Here is a 22196-nt window from a genome sequence, read left to right as displayed (position 1 = left end):
ACACACACACACACACACACACACACACACACACACACAGTAAACTCTGTAGGGACCAGGCACGTTGACATGTTGTTTACTTACGACAGCTGGTCTCATCTGACAGGTCCTGACAATCAGGCCGGCCATCACACTGCAGAGCAGCAGGAATACAGTGACCAGAGTCACACTGGAAAGAACCTGGACGGCAAGTATGCAACTCTGGAAGAGCCAGGACAGTAACAAGTTTATGACAGAGAATATCAAGAAAGTGAGTTTGTGTGCAGCGCCTGCTCACCACAGTCCCGTTCATCTGAGTTGTCCCCGCAGTTGTTGTCATGGTCACACACCCAGTTTCCAGGGATGCACTGTGCGTCGTCACATTTAAACTCACTTTCAGAGCAAGGCCTTGGCTCTATAGACCACAGCCACCATAAGAAAGGGACACAATATATTCAGTATGAAATCAGAATGAGATCTTACTTTTTGAACATACCCTACACAGGCAGGTGATTAAGTATGAGTAAAACGGTAAGGTTAGGTCAGCATTAAGAAAATTAAATTAGTAAATGTTTTATTGTTGATTGAATCATAATCAAAAAAATAGGGCTCAACTGAAGAAAAATGTAATTTTGTAACCCTGGTGGACACATGACTCCTGCTGGTCTGTGATAGATTAAGGAAAAAAAATATGGAGTATGACACTCACGGCAGTTCCTTTCATCTGAGCTGTCACCACAGTCGTTGGTGCCATCACACCGCCAGCGGATAGGGACACAGCGGTGGTTATCACATCGGAAATCTCCCAGAGGATCACAGGTCACCTCCTCTGTTGGAAGACAAAGTCAGAAATGGACAGATAAAAAGATCATTCAACATGCGATCAATTTGAAAAAGTTCAATGTCCCCTATGTTTAAAACCCCAGATATGTTCATACAACACAATTACGTCCACCTACATACAACTGGCTGTGCATTGTGCAAAGCAGTATGTTTAGATCCTACATTTTGTGGTTGTCTTCATCATACTTCAATTTCCTCTATAACTTGTTTTGGTGTGGGCCACCATCAGATGCCATTTTTCCTGCTTATTCAAAATGTGTCAATAATAATGTGTTAATGGTATACAACTGTGGGAAAAATCAATCTGTTATTTTCTGTTTCCAACAGTACAGCGCAGACGTCTAGCAGAAAAAGCTAGAGGTCTCTGTTCATCCTCATGAAACTCCTGAAAGATTTTAAAAGACGTACAGCAGTACACAGTATTTTATTGTTAAATCTGTTTTTCCACACGTGCACTGACCGCAGCCTTGCTCGTCGCTGTTGTCAATGCAGTCATTGGTGCCGTCACAGCGCGCCCACTGAGGAATACAGCGGTAGTTTGTCTTGCAGGAAAACTCAGTGTCATCATCACACTTGTAGTCTGGACCCACTGTGCAGAGAAAAAAGAGAGACATGAGACATGGGAAACAAGTGAGAATGGGGAGAAACAGACAGTGAGTAAAAGCAGAAGGAAGAGGATGAGAGGATAAAAAAATCAATAGTTTATGCCTCTTAAATTCAGAAAAACACAATTCAACATCCTTAATTCACTCAGATTCCTCTTGGACATGGAAGATTCTACATTGATTATATACTGTACATATCACTGAAAAACATAAATCTATGCTTGATTAAACTGTCAGCTCTGTTTTGTCACAGCGCACCGCTGTCATCAATTACAACAGTGTCTTTCTTTTGTGTTCTCATCACAGAAAAAAAACAGGAGTGGCACAGCTTTAATTCCTGCCACAGCCACTAAACAGAAATGTGGATAAGATCATCAGTTTGCTTGGTGTATGATATCATTTTCTTGTTTGTGTGATGTATGATATAATTTTCTTGTTTGATTTACAAAACCGCCATCTCAAAATGCGCTACTTACTGCAGGTTTCATACGGCTCATCAGATGCATCCCCGCAGTCGTCCTGGGCGTCACACACGTAGCTTGACGGCAGGCAACGCCCGTTGGCACACTGAAACTGTCCCGGTCGGCAGGTCTTCTGGGAACAAGTCTCTGTGTCCTCGTCGCTTCCATCAGAACAGTCATTCACGCCGTCACAGTGCCAGGACACAGGGATGCACTTCTTGTTTTTACACTGGAACTGGTTTTCCTGGCATCGGTGGTCACCTACAGGGACAGACTCCAGCTTGACCATTGTTTGACAATTGAACCATTTGCCTGAACTCATTCTTAAGTATGACAGCTTCTCCTGAGTCAAAGCCTCACCAAGGCCTGAATTTCTACCAGTAAATGTAGTATTCTTCAGTACTTCATAAGTGAAATCCAAGCAAAGGTTATTCAATTCTGCAAGTGTGAACAACATCCCTATCTAATTTTCTACACTGTGGCAGTTAATTACTGTAACTATGTTAATTTTCATACTGCAGAGAGCCGCGTCCTCGTCTGAACTGTCGGGGCAGTCCGAGTGGCTGTCACAGATGAAGCCAGGGTAGGTACAGTTGCCATCTTGACACTGGAACTGGCCAATGGGGCAATATCGTGGCGGGCAGGTCTGAGGTTCATCTGAGCCATCTCCGCAATCTGACTGGCCGTCACACTTCCACCATATAGGAACACACCTCAGAAAGCATGAACAGGTTAGCTTAATCTGGCCTCTAGTTCTACATTTTATACTTTTTTACCTTGTTTGCTTTTTTTCAATTGTTTGTTCATATGATTCAGATTTCTAGTCATTTAGCTCTTATTTTCTAATATGGTATATCTTAATGACAGACATTGAATGTCTGTCTGCTAGAAATAAGTCCAGGACTTTGTCATCCTAACCCTGACATGGGGTCTGATGTGTTGTCAAAAACCAAAAAGATATTAATAACATGTGTCATTGATACTTTCCACAGTCCTAGTTTATCAAAAAAAATTTATCTGGACAATGCATAGAACTTAACAGCTATCTTACAAATGTACTAACCCTGAGCCGTAAATCTTTCTAACCTACAATATTCACATCCCTTTTCCCTACAGCGTTAATTCAAAACAAAAACAGTAAAGGTTTACTAATTTAAGAGGAGTACCACAGACTTTACTTAAACATATCCAAAGTAAAGAGTATGGTGTTTATAATGTTCACGATTTTCAAATAAATAATCAAAATAAATCTAATTGTTGAAAGCAATCTCAAAATTCTCAATTATGTCTATCTTAAGCCTTATTAGTTGCACAATAATTTTAAATAACCAGCAATTGAAATTAGCAGTCTGCGAAGTGATCAGTATAGCCTGCTTTTCAATACTGGAAATGTTTGTCTGAAATCCATCGACAGTATCATTTTATAATTCTATGTGAAGTTATTTATGTAATTTTGTTTCACAAAGCAATTTATCCATTAATTCACAGGTTTATATGGAAAATCCCCCAATATATAAAGCTCTTAAAATAATCCTGTTCTTTTTTGTAATGTTTTAAAGGCTTGGATAGAGTTTACTGTGAAAGAACATTGAGACTGGCTCGATGAATGGAGTTGTAAGGACTGTAGAATGGGAACACAAGTGATCTTAGATCGGACTGACTTCTCATTGTCTCCACAGCGGAACTGGGTGCTGGAACAGTCGGCGACACACTGAATCTTGAAGCCCACAAAGAGGCCAATGAAGTGATCTGGACACTGGCAGGAAGCTTGCTGCCCACCAGGACCAATCAGACACAAGTGACTGCAGGTCAGGTGATGGGAGGAGCAGGGGTTTTCACCTGGAAAATAAGTCGATTAAAAACAACATATTGATTTATTCTGAGCTGCAGTCCATTGAGACAATATGAATATAAGCATCCACAGTTCAAATGTACATACTGCGAGGCTGCCTGTAGGGGTGGTAGACGTGAATGTCATATGGCCGATGCGTGTTGTTGCCCATGATTGTGCGTTGTTCGCCAGTGTACTTGTGAGCCTTCTCCACTGTGTGTGTGTTCCAGTCCGTCCAGTAAACCCAGTCCTCAAACAGGGAAACAGCAAAGACATGGGGAAGTGTACCAGCAATGGCCCGGTGTCGGTTCTGCCCGTCCATGTCTGCAAAGCTTAAGGTTGATACAGTGGAGGGTTAATACACGTCCTACTGGTACTATTATACAGAATAAACTTAAGGAATTCACAGCCTCATTAAAGGATACTTGATGGCAACTCAATATGGACTCACTCTAGAAAGTTAAGGTGGGAATCAGCAAAAAAGATTTTGTTGGTGGTATAGTCTATAGTCAGAGCACTGGGCCACTCCAGCTTGGTTGTGATAATAGCACTGATATTGCTTCCATCCATGCCAACTCTGCCTATATATGCTGTGTCGCCCCAGTCAGTCCAGTACAGCCATCTAGGAGGAAAAAAGAGGACAGGAAGGAAGATGAAAGGAAGGATGGGAAATATCCCAACAAAGAATTCAACAGTAAATTGTAGTGTATATTTACCATTATAAATCTTTAGCAAATAGCAAACAGCTAGTAATACCTAAAATTGTATTTCTGGACACATTTTTTTACCTCTCCTATTACTGTGCCTAACTGGATATCAGTGTGGGCAGCACAAGACTATTTCCAAACTGTTTTGCAACATTGAACATCAACTGTAAACTATGTGTGTGTGTGTGTGTGTTTGTCCGTACCCATATTTGGGGTTAACAGCCACAGCACGAGGTCGGCTGATAACATAAGTGGTGTTTCCATCTTTGAACTCTCCAGACAGTAGCCTCTTCTGGTAGCGCCCATCCAGCTCCATCACATGAACTGAACCGTAATATCCGTCCACCCAGTACAACTTCCTACAACGGACATAAAAAGTTTTTTTTTACTGACATCCCTGTTTTGGTCTGCCAGACTGATTCAAATCGGGTTTTTTTTCACCTTAACATATCTAGGTATTGAATTGCTCATTGTTTAATAAACTATTCAATAATGAATTCTTTATTATCAAAGCTTTAATAATGAAGTTGCTCCAACTTTACACACCTGCCCACCCAGTCCAGTGCCAAACCTTCAGCTCCTATGACATTGTCATCCACCAGCGTTTCCCTGTCAGTTCCGTCAAAACGCATCCTTTCAATCTTTCCTGCTCCTGCATCCAGCCAATAAAGCCTCTTCTCATTGTTGTCAAAATCTAACGCCACCACATTGGACAGCCCTTGCAAGACTATACTCAGATGTGACCCATCAGTGGTCAAATTGCGGATGTAGTAGCGGTTACTGTACAACAGGTATGGGAAAATGCCACTGTTCTGACGACAGGTGCGTCCATCAGGTTCACGGATGTACCCTGGGGCACATTTGCAGTGGTACGAGCCAAACGTGTTTTCACAGATCTGGCTGCAGACAGAGGGTGTGCTTAAACACTCATTGAGGTCCTCACAGGCTTTGCCATCTGGCATGAGTCGGTAGCCGGGGTGGCAGGAGCAGTAGTAACCGGTAAGAGTGTCGGTGCAGAGCTGGGCACACTGGTGGACTGAAGGGCTGCGGCACTCATTGACTCCTAAACAGAACAAAGGAAGAAAACATAGTGGAGAAAAGACAGGAAAACAAGGTGACAAAGATATACAATTTCTCAATGTGATTTTAAATGAGTGCAAAAGATTCTCACAGATTATGATAAACCTATATGAATCTAAAAAAATAGTAAATAAGCAGATTCACAGAATTTTTGTGTGTAATGTTTTAATCGTTTAAGTTATTTATCAAACTATTTGCTGGTTCCAACTTCTCAGAAATATGCATGAATTGCTCTTCAATTGGATCATTTATCAAGACCAAAACTATTTTTGGGTTTTGGACTGTTCCAAACATCAATCATTTAGAATATCAAAACAAAATTTAAAAAAATGTGTTGCTGCTCCCAATTACATGTGTATATTAACACTATATAAAACTTGTGAGAACTTTGATATTTCTGATTAAACTTCAACAGAAATTCAAGCACCCATTTTCATATTTATTTTTGGGAATTTTAAAACATGGGAGGTAATATTTTGGTTCACAAAATGTATCTAACTGGACATACATTTAGGGATAGTGAATAACCTTAGAAAGAATCCCCATTGTATGTCTCCACTGAATTAAAACAATACATATGTATTTAAGTAATGGCTTGCAAAACCAAATATCCCAGTTGTGTAAGAAAGATGCTTATTTTCCTCTATACTCACATCAATATTGTCACATAATGTATTTTTTCCATATCTCTTACCGCAGCCTTTTTCATCGCTGTTGTCCTGGCAGTCCTTCTGTCCGTTGCACACCTTATGGATGTCGATACAACCACCTGACTTGCACATGTACTGCTGGGGAGCACAAGTGGGCTGGGGAGTGACGCACAAGCTGTCTTCTTCATCTGAGCCATCCATACAGTCGCTCTCCCCATCACAGGTGAAGGAGGCAGGGATGCAGGCTCCGTTACTGCAGGTAAACTGGTTGCTGCTGCATGTGTCATATGTACAGCGCAACTCATCACTACCGTCCCCGCAGTCGTTTACACGGTCACAGCTGGGGAGGAAGACAAATTCATTAAACTCTATTCAGCAACAAGATAATAAGTTCCAGACAAGTAAACAAATGTCTACCTTTATTCACTCACACACACTTCTTACTTACTGGTAAGGGAGGATGATGCAAAGTCCATTGGAACAGGCAAACTCATTTAAATGGCAGGTGCGGTTAGGGCAGTTCTGGAGCTCATCAGCTGCGTTGGTGCAGTCTTTCTCCCCATCACACACAAAGCTTAACGGCACACAGCGCGGGTAGCCGGGGTACCAAGTTGGACATGTGAACTGGCTGGAACTGCAGGTACGTTGGCCTGAAGGAGACAGAGAGTATAAAAGTACAAGAATTAGGGCTGCACAATTAATCAAATTTTAATCGCGATCATGATTTTGACTTTCCACGATCAAATTTGCGTGATCGAGCGATTATTTTTTTTAAAGTGTCCTTTCAAAGAACGCTCGGGTTTTTTGCATAGCCCATCTACCGTTCCATTAGCCGCTGTCTGATCATGTGCCAGTCAGAGTTGTTCTATGCACCCCGTGCAGCTTAGTTTCTAGATGGAGACAGTCACAGAGGACAGAGTAACGGGAGGAAAACTCAACAGATAGCCGTCGGTTATACGTCGGTCTCAAGGTTTACCAGTTTACCAGTAAATGCAACATTTTGTCCCGTTTGTTATTTTTCAGACAACAGCAGTGAGCAGTGCTATTCGGTGCTAGTTAGCGTCTGTTAGCTCCTCTAGGATGCACCGATGCTAATGTCCTCGCATCCGCTGCAATGCTGTTTATATGGATATGGCTTAATTTTGCGTTACATGACCCATTTCGTCTGTAAAGCCGTGCCTGTGTGGGATCTCTCCTCTACTCTCGCTCCTCTTACTCTCCGCGTAGCCCGGCCACACAGCACCGGTCCACACTTCTGACATTTGTCTACAGTTTTAATTGCTATTAACACAGCTGTATATTGTTAAGTATGAGGGGCAAACCTGTATTTCTACCAGTGTAACTCTTTAAAATTTTTATCAAAATAATCGTGATTATCATTTTGGCCATAATCGTGCAGCCCTAATAAGAATGGTCAGCCAAGGATGGATGAACTATATGATTCCATAAACATGTACAAGATCACATGTGCAGCTGTTAAGTGTACAAGAAGGAAAAATGTCAGGTGAGACATGAAATAGAGCTGAGAATAAAACAAATAAGCTAAAATATAGCGTATGTTTCTAGCCTCTAACATACAAAATGATACAAATACACACAAATATAGATTAGTTACCAGTATTACCCTCACACAGCGCAATAAAGACATATCTAAGTGCTATCTCACCACATTGTAGTTCAGGAACTTCATCACTGTTGTCCCAGCAGTCATTGTTGCCATCGCAGACCATTGACTTGGGGATGCAGTTTCCATTGGTACAAGTAAACTGACTGGGACTGCATGTTTTGATTTGATCCTCTGTACAGGAACAAAGAGAAATCATTTTCAACACGCATTAAGAGATCTACTCTAAACACACACCAATAATCAGCAACAAAAAGCTGAAAAATGTGATTGAAAGGCAAAAAGATTAGCACATGGTGACACTTGCTATATAAATAACAGGCCATTGATAACTATCCTTTAAAAACAATGTGTAAAATCACTGCTGGATTTAAAGTAGAACACAAAACTAAACACATGTAGCTAAAGGTTATCATCTGGAAATTAGTATTTCAATAGCAAAATTAATAATATATACCTTTTTCTAATTTTGGCTGTGATTTTCAAGCAAAAGTTAAAACACAAATTGTGAGTTACTGTGTATGTAAAAGGTGTCATCGAAATGCAATGGCTCCACATACAAACTAAAAACCATACTAGAAACACAAAAGTAAGGGTGCGTAATTACAGTCAAAAGGTTGATCTCCTCAATCAAGCAATCAAGTCATATCAAGTCACTGAACATGCTCTCTGAATGTAAGTTAAACCTATCTAAAAAGCAAAAATGTCAATGTAAATACAAAGAACTCACTACAAGAAAGAGGTTCATCTGTTCCATCAGTGCAGTCTTGGATTGAGTCACACACCCAAGAGTCAGGTATACACTTTCCTTCATTGCAGCGGAACTGATCCGGAGAGCATGTACGACTGGCTGTAGCACAGGAACACAAATTCTGACATATATCCATGTAAAATTCTTACGGAATCTACTTAGCAGGTAAAACACTAACTCTGTGGTTGATAGGTCCTACCACGTCTCTTTCTCTAACACACATTAAGGCTGGGTGTTCAGCTTACCGCAGAAGAGAGGATTCTCATCGCTGTTATCACCACAGTTGTTGTAGCCATCACACAGGTTTTCAGGGTAGATGCAGATATTGTTGCGATCACACTTGACCTGGCCCACTGGACATGTCCTGTCAGCTGAAGAGGGTCAAGAGAGGGGGCAAAGATCAAAACATCAACCACAGGATCAAAAACACAGGACACATCACTTGTTCAGCAGCACAGAATCACAACTGGGACATGGTCTTCTGTTGCTAATCAATTTACAGTCTTGCAACGTGTATCTCATTTTCTACCACGATCAATCAGGTCATGAATCAATCCCTTGATCATCCCAATCATCACTCACGGCAGTTGATTTCGTCAGAAGTGGCGTTGTCTCGGCAGTCATTGTGGCCGTCACAGACGAAGGCTGCGCTGATACAGCGTCCATTAGCGCACGTGAACTCAGCAGCGGGGTTACATGTGGGGAAGGGGCAGCCTCGCTCGTCACTGTTGTCACCACAGTCGTCTGTGTAGTCACAAGCGTAGCTGAGCAGCACGCAGCGCCCATTATCACAGGTAAAGTCCATGGCTGAACAGGTGTGGAAGGCTGAGCAGGAGGAACAACAAAGTGCTGTATTACTTTCTTGCTGTGATATTTATGTTTTAGGCTTTCTGTTTATTCTCTTTTTTAGGAGAAAGTTAAACCAGCAACCCAAAGACCAGTATTACTTATAAATAGTCAAAATCAATAAGAAAATATGTGTGTTACTTTTCCAAGTTGGCACTACACATTGATACCTAATGTGGGGTTAAACGTTTTAAGTCTGCTTTCCTACTTGGTCTGGTTGTGTCAAAATTCAAAATTGCAACCAACCACTGTCAGATTAAACCTTATCTCTTACCACACACTCTCTCCAGCTCATCAGAGTTATCCTGGCAGTCGTTGACGTCATCACACTTCCAGCGTGCTGAGATGCAGTTACCATTGAGACAGGTGAACTGCTCTGGTTGACAGCGATTCCCTGTGTCTTTAATACAGTCTTTGCCGTTGTTGGCCAGGTACCACTCTCCTTGATGAGGACACTGGCACTCTGGGCCCAATGGACCTGCAGGAGAGATTATTGGAGGTAGGCTAATTTAAAAATAGAGAGGAACTGAAGGGAACACAGAGATAATCCATATTTTTAATTAGTAGGACTGAGTGACTCTTTGTGCTGTTCAGGATGCTCTGAACTTTCTCGACTTGCTCCGAGTTCTTAGCGAGCAAGTTCTAACTTCAACTTGAAAAACAAAACACTTACCCATATTGTGTCTAGCATGGTTAAAGTTTTAAGGAACATTTTATTGGCCAAAGTATTACGTCTTATAAGCCATAATTTCAGGTGAAATGCATAAAATAACTGTCCATTGAACAACAGCAAATTAGGCAATTTGTCCAGGGAAAGCTGAATTAACAATTTTAGAATTTTGAGGCAAAGTCACCTGTATGATTGGTCTTTTTCTGTTGGTTGATGTGTAACTGGAATGTAGTATTAGTAGGGATTCTGTGCCTTGTTTAGTAGCATTCACAAGGAAGAGTCTGCTCTTACCTGGAACACAGACATTGCTGCAGCCTCCGTTAAACAGCTGACAGGAGCTGGAGCAGCTCTCCTGTTTAGATGCAGCATAAACATGGATGTCATTTGGTCGGTACTGAAGGTCCTTGGCCAGCACTGCAAAGCCAGAGCCATCGTCCTTCCCAGCCCTGAAGACAGCTCTCTCAGTCCAGTCAGTCCAGAAGATGTCCTGTTGGAAGACAGTCATAGCGTACGGGTACTGGACCCCCTGCAAGATCACTTGTCGGTTCTCGCCTGTCAGAGAGGCCCTCTCAATCTTATCTCTGAAGGAAGCAGCGGGGGAGAAGAGATGTGAAAAAACTATGAGCTGTATAGGATCTGCTGCAACAACACAGTATATATTAAAAAAACCGGACGTACAATGAGGCATCAGCCCAGTAGAGCATCCTTTCCTCGTAATCCAGAGACAGGCCATTGGGTGTTGTCAGGCTGCTGTTGATGATGGAGGTCCGGAAGTTTCCACCCAGTGTGGCCCTCTCAATCTTAGCTGGAGAGCCCCAGTCTGTCCAGTACAGGTAACTGGGTGGAGAGAGCAGAGTAAGAAGGGAAGAGAGGAGCTCCATAGTGAGTACAGGAATATGTCCAATCTGTACACATTGTGTAGTGAAGTATGGTATGTTGTTTTTACCCATAGCAGGGGTCAACAATAATGCCTCTGGGACGGTTTGCATTGGCAATGACTGAGCGGTTCATCCCATCTAGCCCCATGGACTGGACATTGCGGCTATAGTAATCAGTAAAGTAGAGACGCTTGTTGACCCAATCATAAGCCAAACCCTCTGGGTCATCCAAATCTGAGCAGTGGAACAAGAGGAGAGAATGTTTAATGCAGAGACAAAAACAATGATAAGATAATGAGTAAAATTTGAAAATGAAACCAGGTGAGACTAAAGAGTAAAAAATAAATCAAGAAGAAAGAAATATAACAAGATGTAGTCCTAACAAAAGGAACACAGTCAATCGATGTTAAACTCACTTGTAGCTATGAAGACAGGCGGGCTGGTGATGGATGTCGTAGTGACGTATCCAATTCTGCTACGACCAATTCCCATATACTGGGTGAAGAAAATTCGCTTGTCCTTAAAGTCATAATCCAAAGCCATCAAGTTGTAGCCTAAATTTACCATTGGATAGGGGGTGCTGTGATCTGCAGGATCTAACCTCAAGCTATTTAGCGTGTAGTCTGTGGTGAAAACTAGAAACTCCTCTTGTCCATAACCACATGTTACTCCATTACTAAGAAGTGACCCGTGTGCACAACCACATTTCGGTTTTTCCTGGCCTGGCATGGCGAAGCAGAGTTGCTGGCAACGTCCGTTATCTTCTTGACATGGGTTAAAGCCCACCTGGTTGGCAGATGTAGGCTGGACATGAGTGTCAAAAACAGTAACATCCATCAGCCCATCAAGATTGTCTCGAATTACCTGGTACCATTGAAGAAAAAAATGTTTTGTTAGCAGGGGCACATTAACAGCAGGGCCATTGCTCTCAACTAACTCTTGTCTGTTACACAGTGTTTCTCCTTCCTTCCAGCTTCTTCTGGCATATTTAAACAGTTTCATAGACCAAAGAATGAATCAACCCATTGAAAAAATAATCTGCAGACTAATTATATTGACAATAATCATTAGTTACAGCCCTTGTGTCCTCCTTAAAACTATGACAACGTTTCTTTCGACTAACTAAACAATGTTCATGTGCATGTGGTTCTAACAGGAAATATAATACATAAATTGACTGGAGCACTTGTAATATTTGAGTCCACATATTGTTTTCCCAAAAAATTGTGTAAATTATACAAATGATTTAGCTATTTCATTGCAAGATCACAAAACATCATCATCATCAAATCACAAACTGTCTTTAATTTCAGATTTAAAAGTCACCTCTGGCTGATCAGTGTTGGCTGGGTCCTTACTGGCTTGGAAGAGCTTTCCAAGCTTTTTATCCACCCACAGCATGTAGTTTCCAAATATAGCCATTCCGGTTGGAGATGGATACCGGCTCCCATACAGGATAATCTGCCTCTGTGCGCCATCTGTGTCCATTCGGGAGATCATATTAAGAACATCATCTGTCCAGTAGAGGAAATCATTGGTATAATCAATGGTAAGGCCACGTGGTGACGCTAGGCTTTCAGATGCCAACACAGTGCGGTTGGTGCCATCCAGCAGGGCTCGCTCAATTTTGGGTGTTTGGCCACCATCAGTCCAGAAGAGGTAGCGAAGCTTGGGGCTGACAGCTACGTCACAGGGCTGGTCCTGGGAGGACTTAAGGAGAATCATTCGGTAGGTGGTGTTGATGGAAAGCACCTCAAGATAGGTTTCTCTCTCAAAGGCATTGGTGAAGTATAAATTACCTAAGAAAAAGAAATAAAGGGATAACAAGGACAATACTACCGCAAGCTGTAGTACTCAGTAATAGGGTAACATAGGGGTTTAGTTCGACATGAAATTAATACACTTTAGTGAATTATTAATGTATGATTTTTAATGTAAGTACTAGCAAGGCCTTCCAGTAAGGATGAATGAAAGGATGACTGAGAGGCGTCATACCCGCAATCCAGTCTACAGCAAGGCCTTGGATGCCTCTTCTTCCAACGCCAGAGTTGAGGACAGTGCTGTAATGCCCTCCATCCGTTTTGGCCCTGAAGATACCCCTGAATGAGGTGGAGGTGCTGTTGTCAGTCCAGTATAAAAAGCCAGATTCGATATGAAGGTCCAACTTGCCCATAATAGAGTAGGATGCTGAAAAAGATAACAATTCTACTTGTATCAACTGATAACTTGGTATTTATAGCCAACAACATAATGCAAAACAATATCACGCCAACATACTTCCACCGACAGGTACCATAGCCTCAGAGTGGTCGGAGCTGTTTATGTGGAAGCCACGGATGTAGTTGGGGGTGGAAACAATTGCGAAAGATTCATATTGTTCACAGCGAGAGCCATCTTGAGAGGGGTTAAAGCCTGTGGTGCAGGCACAGGTCTTTTGATTCCCTGGTTTGGGTAGACAGAGGTGGGGACAGCCTCCGTTGTTGGAGCTGCAGGCGTTGGTGGTCCCTGCAGAGTCTGAGGTGGGAGAGAAAAAGATAGGGGTGGAGGTGAACATTACCGGATCACATAGAGAGGGCAGAGAGGCTGCTGTTTTTCTCCTCAAGTGAAAAATGTTTGACAGCTCCCCACAACAAATATTTTTGGGCTGTGCAGAATCTCTGAAAAACAGTTGTAATTCATAGATCATTAAGCTGTTAATTCCTCTATTTACCACCACCTCATCAACTTGTTTTTGTCTTATTATTGATGAATTATAAATGTGAAAGAGAGAGAGAAAAATATTCTTCTAATCTTTAAAAATGGCTGATTTTTATTATGTATTTTTTTTTTTAAGCACTATGACAAGTGAAATACAAGTGGTGCTGGATCCTACTGTGTGCTGTCCTTGAGGAGGACATTACACTCCTACTCGCTAACTTACTGGGAGTAATTATCTGTTGCATAATATTTGCAAACACAAAAAAAACTCAAGGACAGACACCTCTGAACTCAAATTAAAAACCAGTGGGTCCACTTACTGTCTCTGGTGTGCACTTTGAGGGCACGCAGGCCAGACATTCTGCTCCTCATCACCACCATATTAGCACCGGTGTCCTTGTCAACCCTCTCAATGACCTCGTAGTCCAGGTCAGTGTAATAGAGGTGGTTCTGGTAGATTGTCAGCCCCCACGGATGGGAGAGGCCACTCACCACTGTCACCCGGGATACTCCGTCCATAGTGCCACTCTGAATCTGGGCAAACAAGGGAGAGCAAAAAGGAAGAGGTTCCTGTAAGTAGTTGAATGAGGACCAGAATGAAGATAAAACTATGAGTAAGATCAGCGCAAGAGGTAACATAAGAACAAAGGGAACTTGAATAAAAAATATATTGTAAGCTTGGTCCGAGCACATCACAATTGGTATGGACATTACTTGTTGGCATTGATAAGTAATAAAAAGTATCAGGAAAAGTTTTATTATGTAATTTTTCATACATGTAGAAAAGGTCATAACATTTTCTCTCTCTCTTGAGATGATAGACCAATCAGTGATGAGGGTTAGAGCTTTGCCCGCCTGTCAATCACTTGCGCTCAGACAGAAGAAGGGGACAGAATGCAGCAGCTGTTAACATACATCATCATCTTTTCCCATTTTCGGACTTCTTGAAGTGATGTGTGTAGCTCAGAACGTAAGTTAAAACTATTCTGTAGCTTGCTACACTGTTATGGGTCTTACTACCTTGTTATCTGTGTAAATGCTAAAGCTATGTTTATTGATTTCAATAAGTGTTCTGCTACAATGTGTTTAGATTTAGACTGTGTTACGACGTGACATTTATTTTGAGTGAGATAAAAATATTATTGACGTAATATTGCTGTTGCTGTGTTTTCTACTGCATAGCTGATGGAAGTGCAAATTGTTTAATATTATTTGTGTAGCCACATGTTCATATTTACGTTATAATGATCCACTAGTGCTGTGGAGCCACATGCTCAGATAGTAAAGGCTGATCCGTAATGGATATGTGATGTACAGACGTAGCTTACTCTCAGTTTGTGTTAATGAGAAATGTGTTACATGTCATTTATTTTAATTATTTCTGAGAAATTAATGTAATTCCTTAGTATATTGTTTGTTATGTGCTGGTGGTTACATATAGTTTTTCAGTAAATAATGTTCATAGTGCGTGCGTGCATGCATGTGTGCGTGCATTTGTGTGTGTGTGTATCTATTTTAAAATATCACACTTGGCTTCCTGTGTACCCACTGAATTTGAGGCAATTTGGACAGCATTGGATTTTGGATATTAAACTGTGAATAAAACTAAACGACTGGACAATAAAGCTGAGAAAAGAAAAAGTTGCTGGCATAATGCTGGCTTCACTTCTGCTGTGTCTTCCCTTCACAATAAAAGCCAAGCTTAAATTCACTCAGAACATTTCACTAAGTGGAAACTCAATAAAAAGGCATTTAGCAGAAACTAGCTTTCAAGCAAAAGCCACTATACCACCATATCATATTAAGTTACTGTGAGCTGAAATTAACAACTTCTAAGAAGAAGGCAGAAGATAACGTCATCTCGGAGCCTGATTGGGCAAAGAGAGCTATCTTCCTCCGTCTCACTCAGACTAGGTTGTGTATGTACGTGTACTAAGTTATTATAGTAGCTTGCATATTAAGTGCTTTGGGGTACTGTACGTTATTTTGGGGTACAAAGGTTCTGGAGAAAGCTTCAAGCAGCAATACCACAGGGCAAGCAATCAGCCCGGTCCAAACATCCCAAAAATGTACTTTGTACTGAAATGCACAGTAATGGATGACATCTATGTGCTGAGCATGTATAGTGTACATACCACCCCTGAGCCCGCAACACCCCAGTACAGTTTCATGGTAGAGATGTCAGCAGCGATGAATCCTATGTTTACAAGGTTTTCTGTGTAGAGGTTCCTGAGGTTTCCTCCATCCATGTCCGCACTGCCAACCTTTGGGGGAACTCCGTTATCTGACCCCTTGTCTGTCCAAAACAATTTCCTGTGAAGGGAAAGTTTAAATGTGAGAAACCACTAAAGAGTCAAGTCAAAAATGAGTCATTCATAATAAATTGAGCTATGCGTAAAAATCCTCTGATTAAAACCAAATTGAGAATATACATAAAGTGATTATTTACACCTACTGTACAAAAATGTAAAGATGCAGGCACAAATGTCTGTTGTTACTTTACTGTTAGAGGTTGTTGGTTGGTTATTTATATCACAAGGAACATGATTGAGATGAAAATGTTGCTGGATAAATAAATACTTTTAATTTCCAATTACATGATGGTCTTTCAAACAACCCGACCACTTTGTTCTTGTCAGCCTGCTATCATCCGCTCAATTAATGCAATCCAATTAATCATGTCCTTGTCTATTGGTTCTGTCTTTCTAGTACCAGCGAGTACAAATAATGAAGTATTGCTTACACCATCAGAAACACAGAAGTAAATTGAAACATGTTTGAACATTACCAGAGAACTGATATGTTCCTCCTATTGTTTTTCCCATTTCACTGAATTCAGTAATTGAGCAAATACTCCACAGGTTGAACAGAGGCTTTACCCTCGGGCTGGATCCAGGGCTATTCCAATGGGCTCCCCTGCTCCCTCCGGTTTACCAGTGGAGGTGATGAGAGTCTTTCTAAAGTGCTGGTCTCCATCCACACGGATGACCTAAGTGGAGGATTTGATTATTTACTTGCACAATATGATGTAACAACAGGAATTAAGAAATAAAACACACACACAAACACACACACACACACACAAATATTGAATGTGCATTAAATAAATAAATAGAATACATACATGTAATCAGACAAACAATAAATCCAAGATACATTTGAAATGAATATAACTGATGAACTAATGAATGTGCTATAATAGAAAACAGGGACTGAGTGGTAGTTTATTTATTTAAATGGTTACATACTGTATATCAACACTAAAACATTTCATTTCCCGGGTGATTTTTTTCCCTTTATCCTCCCAGTTTCATTTACCTTTTGCATTCATAATCTAGTAATTTTTTCACATTAGTTTTTTAGTACTAATGTTAGTACTAAAAAACTAGTACTAGTACTAGTTTATCTAGTTTTAGTTTTATGTAAGGTCATATTTACCATTGCTGTTATAAAGTAATCAACACTCAACACTTGTCATAGTCAGTATTCATTCTCTCTAATCTAATTTCTGTCTGAAAAGGTACTTACCTCTATGGCTTTAACAGTGGGATTGGTGTAATACATTATTTGGCTTATCCAATCAAAAGCCAGACCAGACGGTGTGCCCATGAAAGCAGCGGGAGCAAACTCAGACCTGTTAGCACCACTGGTTTTTACTTGCCATATAGAACCCTGACAATAGAACACAATTAAAGATCATGGTTCAAAACAAGCCTTTTAGAAACTTTGATACTAAACTATATTGTAAACAATAACCAAAATACGGAGAAAAATCAGGTACACATCCGTAATTAACCATATATTACTACGGCATGTAATGGAAATGATTCTGAAAAGCCTAACCTTTTTCTTCTCTTCTACATAGATTCTATTCAATAACATGGGATACAAGTTACACAGTTGCCTATAATAATACCCCATTTGAATCAATCCTTGCATCACAATAAATACATTATATATAACAACACAGTTTTGAAAGGTTCAATTTAAGACCTCAACTCACAGTGCTCTGCACCCAATAGATTAACTGTTTCTGGTCATCAAAGTCGATGTCCCGCCCCTGGCTGATGCCAGACACAGGGACCATTGCATTGTTGGAAATGTCAGCAGGGTCCAGAGGAATGCCAAAAATCACTGAATCTCTCACAACCATCAAAAAGGGAGTCTCATCTAGAATAAAACAGAAATACAGATGAGGAAGAAATTAATTATAAAAACTGATGCTAAGCTGTAAGAAAGAATATACATTTTAGCAGAAACACACAAAAATAATATATATCAAACAGAACTTGAAATTTGATCACATTTATTACATGGTTTGTATGTACCAAGATTTCAAAATGGTTAAATCCTGTAAACACTGATGCAGAGAGCACTGTAAAAACAAAAAAAAGTACCTTTTATACAGGTGCGTTTGTCAGTATCCAGCTTCCAGCCAGACTGACAGTGACAGGTGTAGTACCTGGGTCTAATGCCTGACAGCAGGCACAGCTGAGTGCACAGGTGTTCTCTGCATGGGTCGATGGCTAAGAACAAAACCACAGTGTCACCTTCAACCAGCCTTGGTATGACATTTTACATACTTTTTCAATTGTTTTCAAATTCGGAAAAGCCTAAACTTTGTCTTCTCCTATTGCTATAGATATTGCTGCTACTGCTGTTTATGCTGTCTGTGTACTTCTATTCCGTAAAGACATTAACACGTGGTTAGCATAACCTTAGAAGCATGCATTTAGGAAAATACCGGTATATAAAGTTGGCCATTAATAACTCTAGAGGGCTCATTTTATACTCACTGATTACAGATTAGACATCCTTTCACCTTTCTACACTGCATCACTTCCATTCACTTCAGAAATCTGAAAGAATGGGTTTTACTGTTTAACTGGAAGTTACCTGTAGGCTGTTTGGTGGGATGGTCCATAACGATGCCCATGGGTTGGTAGACATTGTTCATCAGAGTAGTAATGTTACCACCATGGAACTTGTTCGTCCTCATCACTTTGCTGGTGTACTGCTCTGACCAATAGATGTGGTCCTCAAAGATGGTCATACCGTGTGGGTGCTGGAGAACCTGGTGTGAGGTGCACAGAGATGATTTTTATTTAATCAAGGAACTCCCTATCTTAAATGAGTCACTGCTCAAAGAAGGTAGTGTTAAACTTACATTTTCCCTGATTTTTAAAATGTTTAGGCAACCATCTTACCTAATGCCTTCAGTGAGTTTTTGCACGTCAGTAAAAAGATACTTGTAAAAAGGAACTAACTTATTTCAGAAAGAAAGAAATTGTCAGAGTCTCGAGTTTGATTTGTCTTGTTGCATTGAAGTTTGAAACAGCTTTTGTTATTGTCTTGTCTACGGTTTCATTAATTATTTGGTGCAATGAGTAAAATATCCCCTTTGTTTTTTCTCAAACTGAATCAAACTAAACCTACCATGTCACTTGCCATGACCTGAAAGCGGTTTTTGCCTTCATAGTCACAGTAGTCAATATATTTGAGGTAGGCGTCAGCAAAGTAGACCCTGCGGGTGGTGTAGTCCAGGGCCAGGCCGTTGGGCCAGTAGAGTTTAGTGTTGACAATGACTTTTCTCATGGCTCCATCCATGTTGGCCCGCTCGATCCTGGGGTTCTGACCCCAGTCTGACCAGAACATCAGGTTAGTGCTGTGAAGAATGACAGCGTGATAAGTATTTTTAATGTTATTTTTTATGTTAGGGGTAAGCTAAACATAAAATAAAAAACAGCAATGTAATCTCAAATTAAAAACCATCTAAATGTCTATGTCTGTTTCTCCTAAAGTGTCTTTACTCACTAGTTACGGGGGTCTAAAACCAGTCCTCGGGGGCTGGTAACATTCTTGGTGAGGAGGACTTTCCGAAAGCGACCGTCCAGAGTGGAGACCTCAATGTTCTCCATGACAGAGTCGGTCCAATAAAGGTTCCGACCCACCCAGTCCACAGCAATACTCTCTGGTACCATCAGACCAGAGGAGAACACCTACAACAATAGGGAAATATTAAACTGAGAATATTGTACAGCAGCTATGTAAGAATTCTACCCTTTGTGACCAGTGGTTGAAATCTCTTTCTGTAACACATCTGTGAAATAATTTCTCTTACTTCTCGTCTGTCGGTGCCATTCTGGTATGCACTCCATATCTTCTTCTGCGAGGCATCGGCCCAGTAGATTCTGGATGTTATGCGATCAAAGTCCACGGTCACAATGCTTGAACCACTGACCACCGGACGCATCTCGGGAGGTTTCATGTTGATATGGTTGGCGACAATTTGACTTCGCTTGGCAACCAGAAGGACCGCTGCCAGTGGGTCTAAGGGCAGAGAAGTATCTTGTTTCCTAACATCTTATCTAAAGTTTATCTTTGGGTGTACTGTTCCAATGTGTACTGTGCTTTGTTTGCATGAAACCCTGCGGTAAATGCTGCATTGAGGGTTTTTTGATTCAAGTAATGAATTGACCTAATTAGTTTTGTCACAAATCAAAAATAGATATGTTTCTATTAAAATACACCCAGAATATAATTGAAAATATATAAAGTACATCATGTATACATCAATTCAGCATTGCTTAATTGCAGCTTTTTTGTAATGTAATGTTTGTTGCCTACCTGCAGCTTTACAGGTGCGCCCATCAGGCTCTAGGAGGTAACCATATGAGCAGGAGCACCTGAAGCTTCCTCTCTCATTGTAACACTGCTGGCTGCAGAAACCTGGGATCAGGCACTCGTCGATGTCATCACAAGTCTTGGAGTCGTTGAGGAGCTGAAATCCTGGTGGACAGGTGCACTGAGCCCCAAATGGTCCTTGGACACAGCCGTCACTGCAGCCCCCGTTGTTCAGTGAACAGTCGTTTTGGTCTTAAAAATGACATACCAGTTAGTATTGTGCATTTATTAGAAACCGTTCTGTATTTGCTGCAGCTGATTTATTTTTAAATTTCTGTTATTTCAGTGCTGTTTGTTTCTTTTTATTCTTGTACATTATTTTTTGCGGTTATTATTGTCGTAATGTCCTACAGTGTTTTACTTTTCTTTTTTTCTTTTTTACAACATATGAACATTGCTGTTTATCTGATATGTTGTTTTATTACTTTTTGCGTATTCTATTTGAATTATATACAATAGTATTGTTGTATTATGTTTTTGGACATGTACTCTTTGCTGAGGCTTAAATATGATGTATAATGAATGATATTTTAAAAACTCACTGCAGATAGGTGACTCATCTGCTCCATTGGGGCAGTCCCTCTGGTCGTTGCACACCTTGTCAAGGTCAATGCACAGCTGGTCGGTGGGGCACTGCCACTGTCCGGAGGGGCAACTAAATGGAGGGGTGGGGCAGTTCTGTTCATCACTCATATCCCGGCAGTCGTTGTTGCCGTCACACAACCAGCTTGTTGGGATGCACAACTTGTTCGTACACTGGAAATAGTTGGGTTTGCAGGTGATAGGTGGGCAGGAGTTGTGTTCATCAGATCCATCCTCACAGTCTGGGTGGCCGTCACACTCCCACTCATCTGGTATGCAGAAACCGTCGGTCTGGCACTGGAACTCGTCATTGTGGCAGAGGCCTGGACCTCGAGTGGCTGGACGAGCAATGAATATTAACAAATGATATATATTTTTTTAATTTAATAAAATTAGAAATTACAGTGACAGAAAACTGAAACACTGAACATCAAGACAGAGGTGTAACATCTATTCATTAGCATATTAGTTTATTCCAGTATATTATATATATATATATTTATAGTCAGTCAGTGTAGCTAGCTTACGACAGTCTCGTTCATCAGAATGGTCCCGGCAGTCAAACACTCCATCACACCGATACCACGAACTGACACACTGGTCCCCACTGGCACAGGCAAACTCATAGGAGGCACAGGCAAACTCTTAAAGTGAAAGGGAGAAGAACAAGAGGTAAAGGTGAATTCATACAAACACATCGGAAACAAACAAAGGTATTTTTAAACCACAAAATTAGTCTTTTTGGCTCAATAAAGTGTTCTGTCTTAAAACAGAAAACAAAAAAGATTGAAGTTAGAGTACTTCCTACCACAGTTTTTCTCATCAGAGCCATCAAGGCAGTCCTGGTCTCCATCACACACATAGGAGTTGTGGATGCAGCGGTGGTCAGGACACAGGAAGTAGGCAGGAGGGCATGTAGTGATGGTTGAATCTATCAATCACACATGTGACGCACAAATCAGAGTTTTGTTACATTACATTTGCTTGCCCAGTATTCTATAAAGTAAAATCACATTACACAAGTGACTGGGCTAAAAATGGACAGATATTTACTGCAGTTGTGTTCATCAGAGCCATCACCGCAGTCGTTGTCACCGTCACACACCCATATTTGAGAGATACACCTGTTGTTATCACAGGTAAAGGAGCTGGCAGCACAGGTGGTAGGGAGACGGGTGGGACAGTTCATTTCATCAGAACCGTCGCCACAGTCGTCCATGCCATCACAGCGCCAACTGGACAGTATACAGTGCTTGTTGTTGCAGGTGAACGCTTGTGGAGAGCAGGTCGCTCCTGGGAAATATATAC

The 22196-nt window shown here is 41.0% G+C and overlaps 1 protein-coding gene across 1 annotated transcript in view; it reads right to left on the bottom strand.

Annotated features, from left to right (window-relative positions):
• lrp2b (low density lipoprotein receptor-related protein 2b) overlaps positions 1 to 22196 on the bottom strand; it is a 47748-nt gene that overhangs the window by 11692 nt on the left and 13860 nt on the right. The window contains exons 22-61 of the mRNA XM_032502378.1: positions 21942 to 22181; positions 21697 to 21819; positions 21416 to 21532; positions 20849 to 21226; positions 20250 to 20498; positions 19744 to 19952; positions 19437 to 19621; positions 19059 to 19287; positions 18519 to 18696; positions 18020 to 18148; positions 17626 to 17792; positions 17151 to 17294; positions 16502 to 16611; positions 15758 to 15935; positions 13943 to 14156; positions 13203 to 13439; positions 12921 to 13112; positions 12252 to 12724; positions 11342 to 11789; positions 10994 to 11159; positions 10726 to 10884; positions 10339 to 10628; positions 9652 to 9855; positions 9114 to 9356; positions 8777 to 8902; positions 8511 to 8630; positions 7823 to 7954; positions 6605 to 6806; positions 6201 to 6496; positions 4973 to 5489; positions 4630 to 4785; positions 4171 to 4341; positions 3828 to 4051; positions 3550 to 3727; positions 2405 to 2601; positions 1904 to 2149; positions 1283 to 1411; positions 689 to 808; positions 278 to 394; positions 85 to 201 (exon numbers count right to left, since the gene is read on the bottom strand). Of these exons, the coding sequence (XP_032358269.1) occupies positions 85 to 201; positions 278 to 394; positions 689 to 808; positions 1283 to 1411; positions 1904 to 2149; positions 2405 to 2601; positions 3550 to 3727; positions 3828 to 4051; positions 4171 to 4341; positions 4630 to 4785; positions 4973 to 5489; positions 6201 to 6496; positions 6605 to 6806; positions 7823 to 7954; positions 8511 to 8630; positions 8777 to 8902; positions 9114 to 9356; positions 9652 to 9855; positions 10339 to 10628; positions 10726 to 10884; positions 10994 to 11159; positions 11342 to 11789; positions 12252 to 12724; positions 12921 to 13112; positions 13203 to 13439; positions 13943 to 14156; positions 15758 to 15935; positions 16502 to 16611; positions 17151 to 17294; positions 17626 to 17792; positions 18020 to 18148; positions 18519 to 18696; positions 19059 to 19287; positions 19437 to 19621; positions 19744 to 19952; positions 20250 to 20498; positions 20849 to 21226; positions 21416 to 21532; positions 21697 to 21819; positions 21942 to 22181 (8310 nt within the window). The remainder of the gene's footprint in view (positions 1 to 84; positions 202 to 277; positions 395 to 688; positions 809 to 1282; positions 1412 to 1903; positions 2150 to 2404; positions 2602 to 3549; positions 3728 to 3827; positions 4052 to 4170; positions 4342 to 4629; positions 4786 to 4972; positions 5490 to 6200; positions 6497 to 6604; positions 6807 to 7822; positions 7955 to 8510; positions 8631 to 8776; positions 8903 to 9113; positions 9357 to 9651; positions 9856 to 10338; positions 10629 to 10725; positions 10885 to 10993; positions 11160 to 11341; positions 11790 to 12251; positions 12725 to 12920; positions 13113 to 13202; positions 13440 to 13942; positions 14157 to 15757; positions 15936 to 16501; positions 16612 to 17150; positions 17295 to 17625; positions 17793 to 18019; positions 18149 to 18518; positions 18697 to 19058; positions 19288 to 19436; positions 19622 to 19743; positions 19953 to 20249; positions 20499 to 20848; positions 21227 to 21415; positions 21533 to 21696; positions 21820 to 21941; positions 22182 to 22196) is intronic.

Source organism: Etheostoma spectabile, chromosome 21 (genome assembly GCF_008692095.1).
Source record: "Etheostoma spectabile isolate EspeVRDwgs_2016 chromosome 21, UIUC_Espe_1.0, whole genome shotgun sequence".
In the NCBI taxonomy this organism is placed as follows: domain Eukaryota; kingdom Metazoa; phylum Chordata; class Actinopteri; order Perciformes; family Percidae; genus Etheostoma; species Etheostoma spectabile.
Note: the sequence above shows the minus strand (reverse complement) of the source record. Positions and strands in the feature narration are given on the sequence as shown.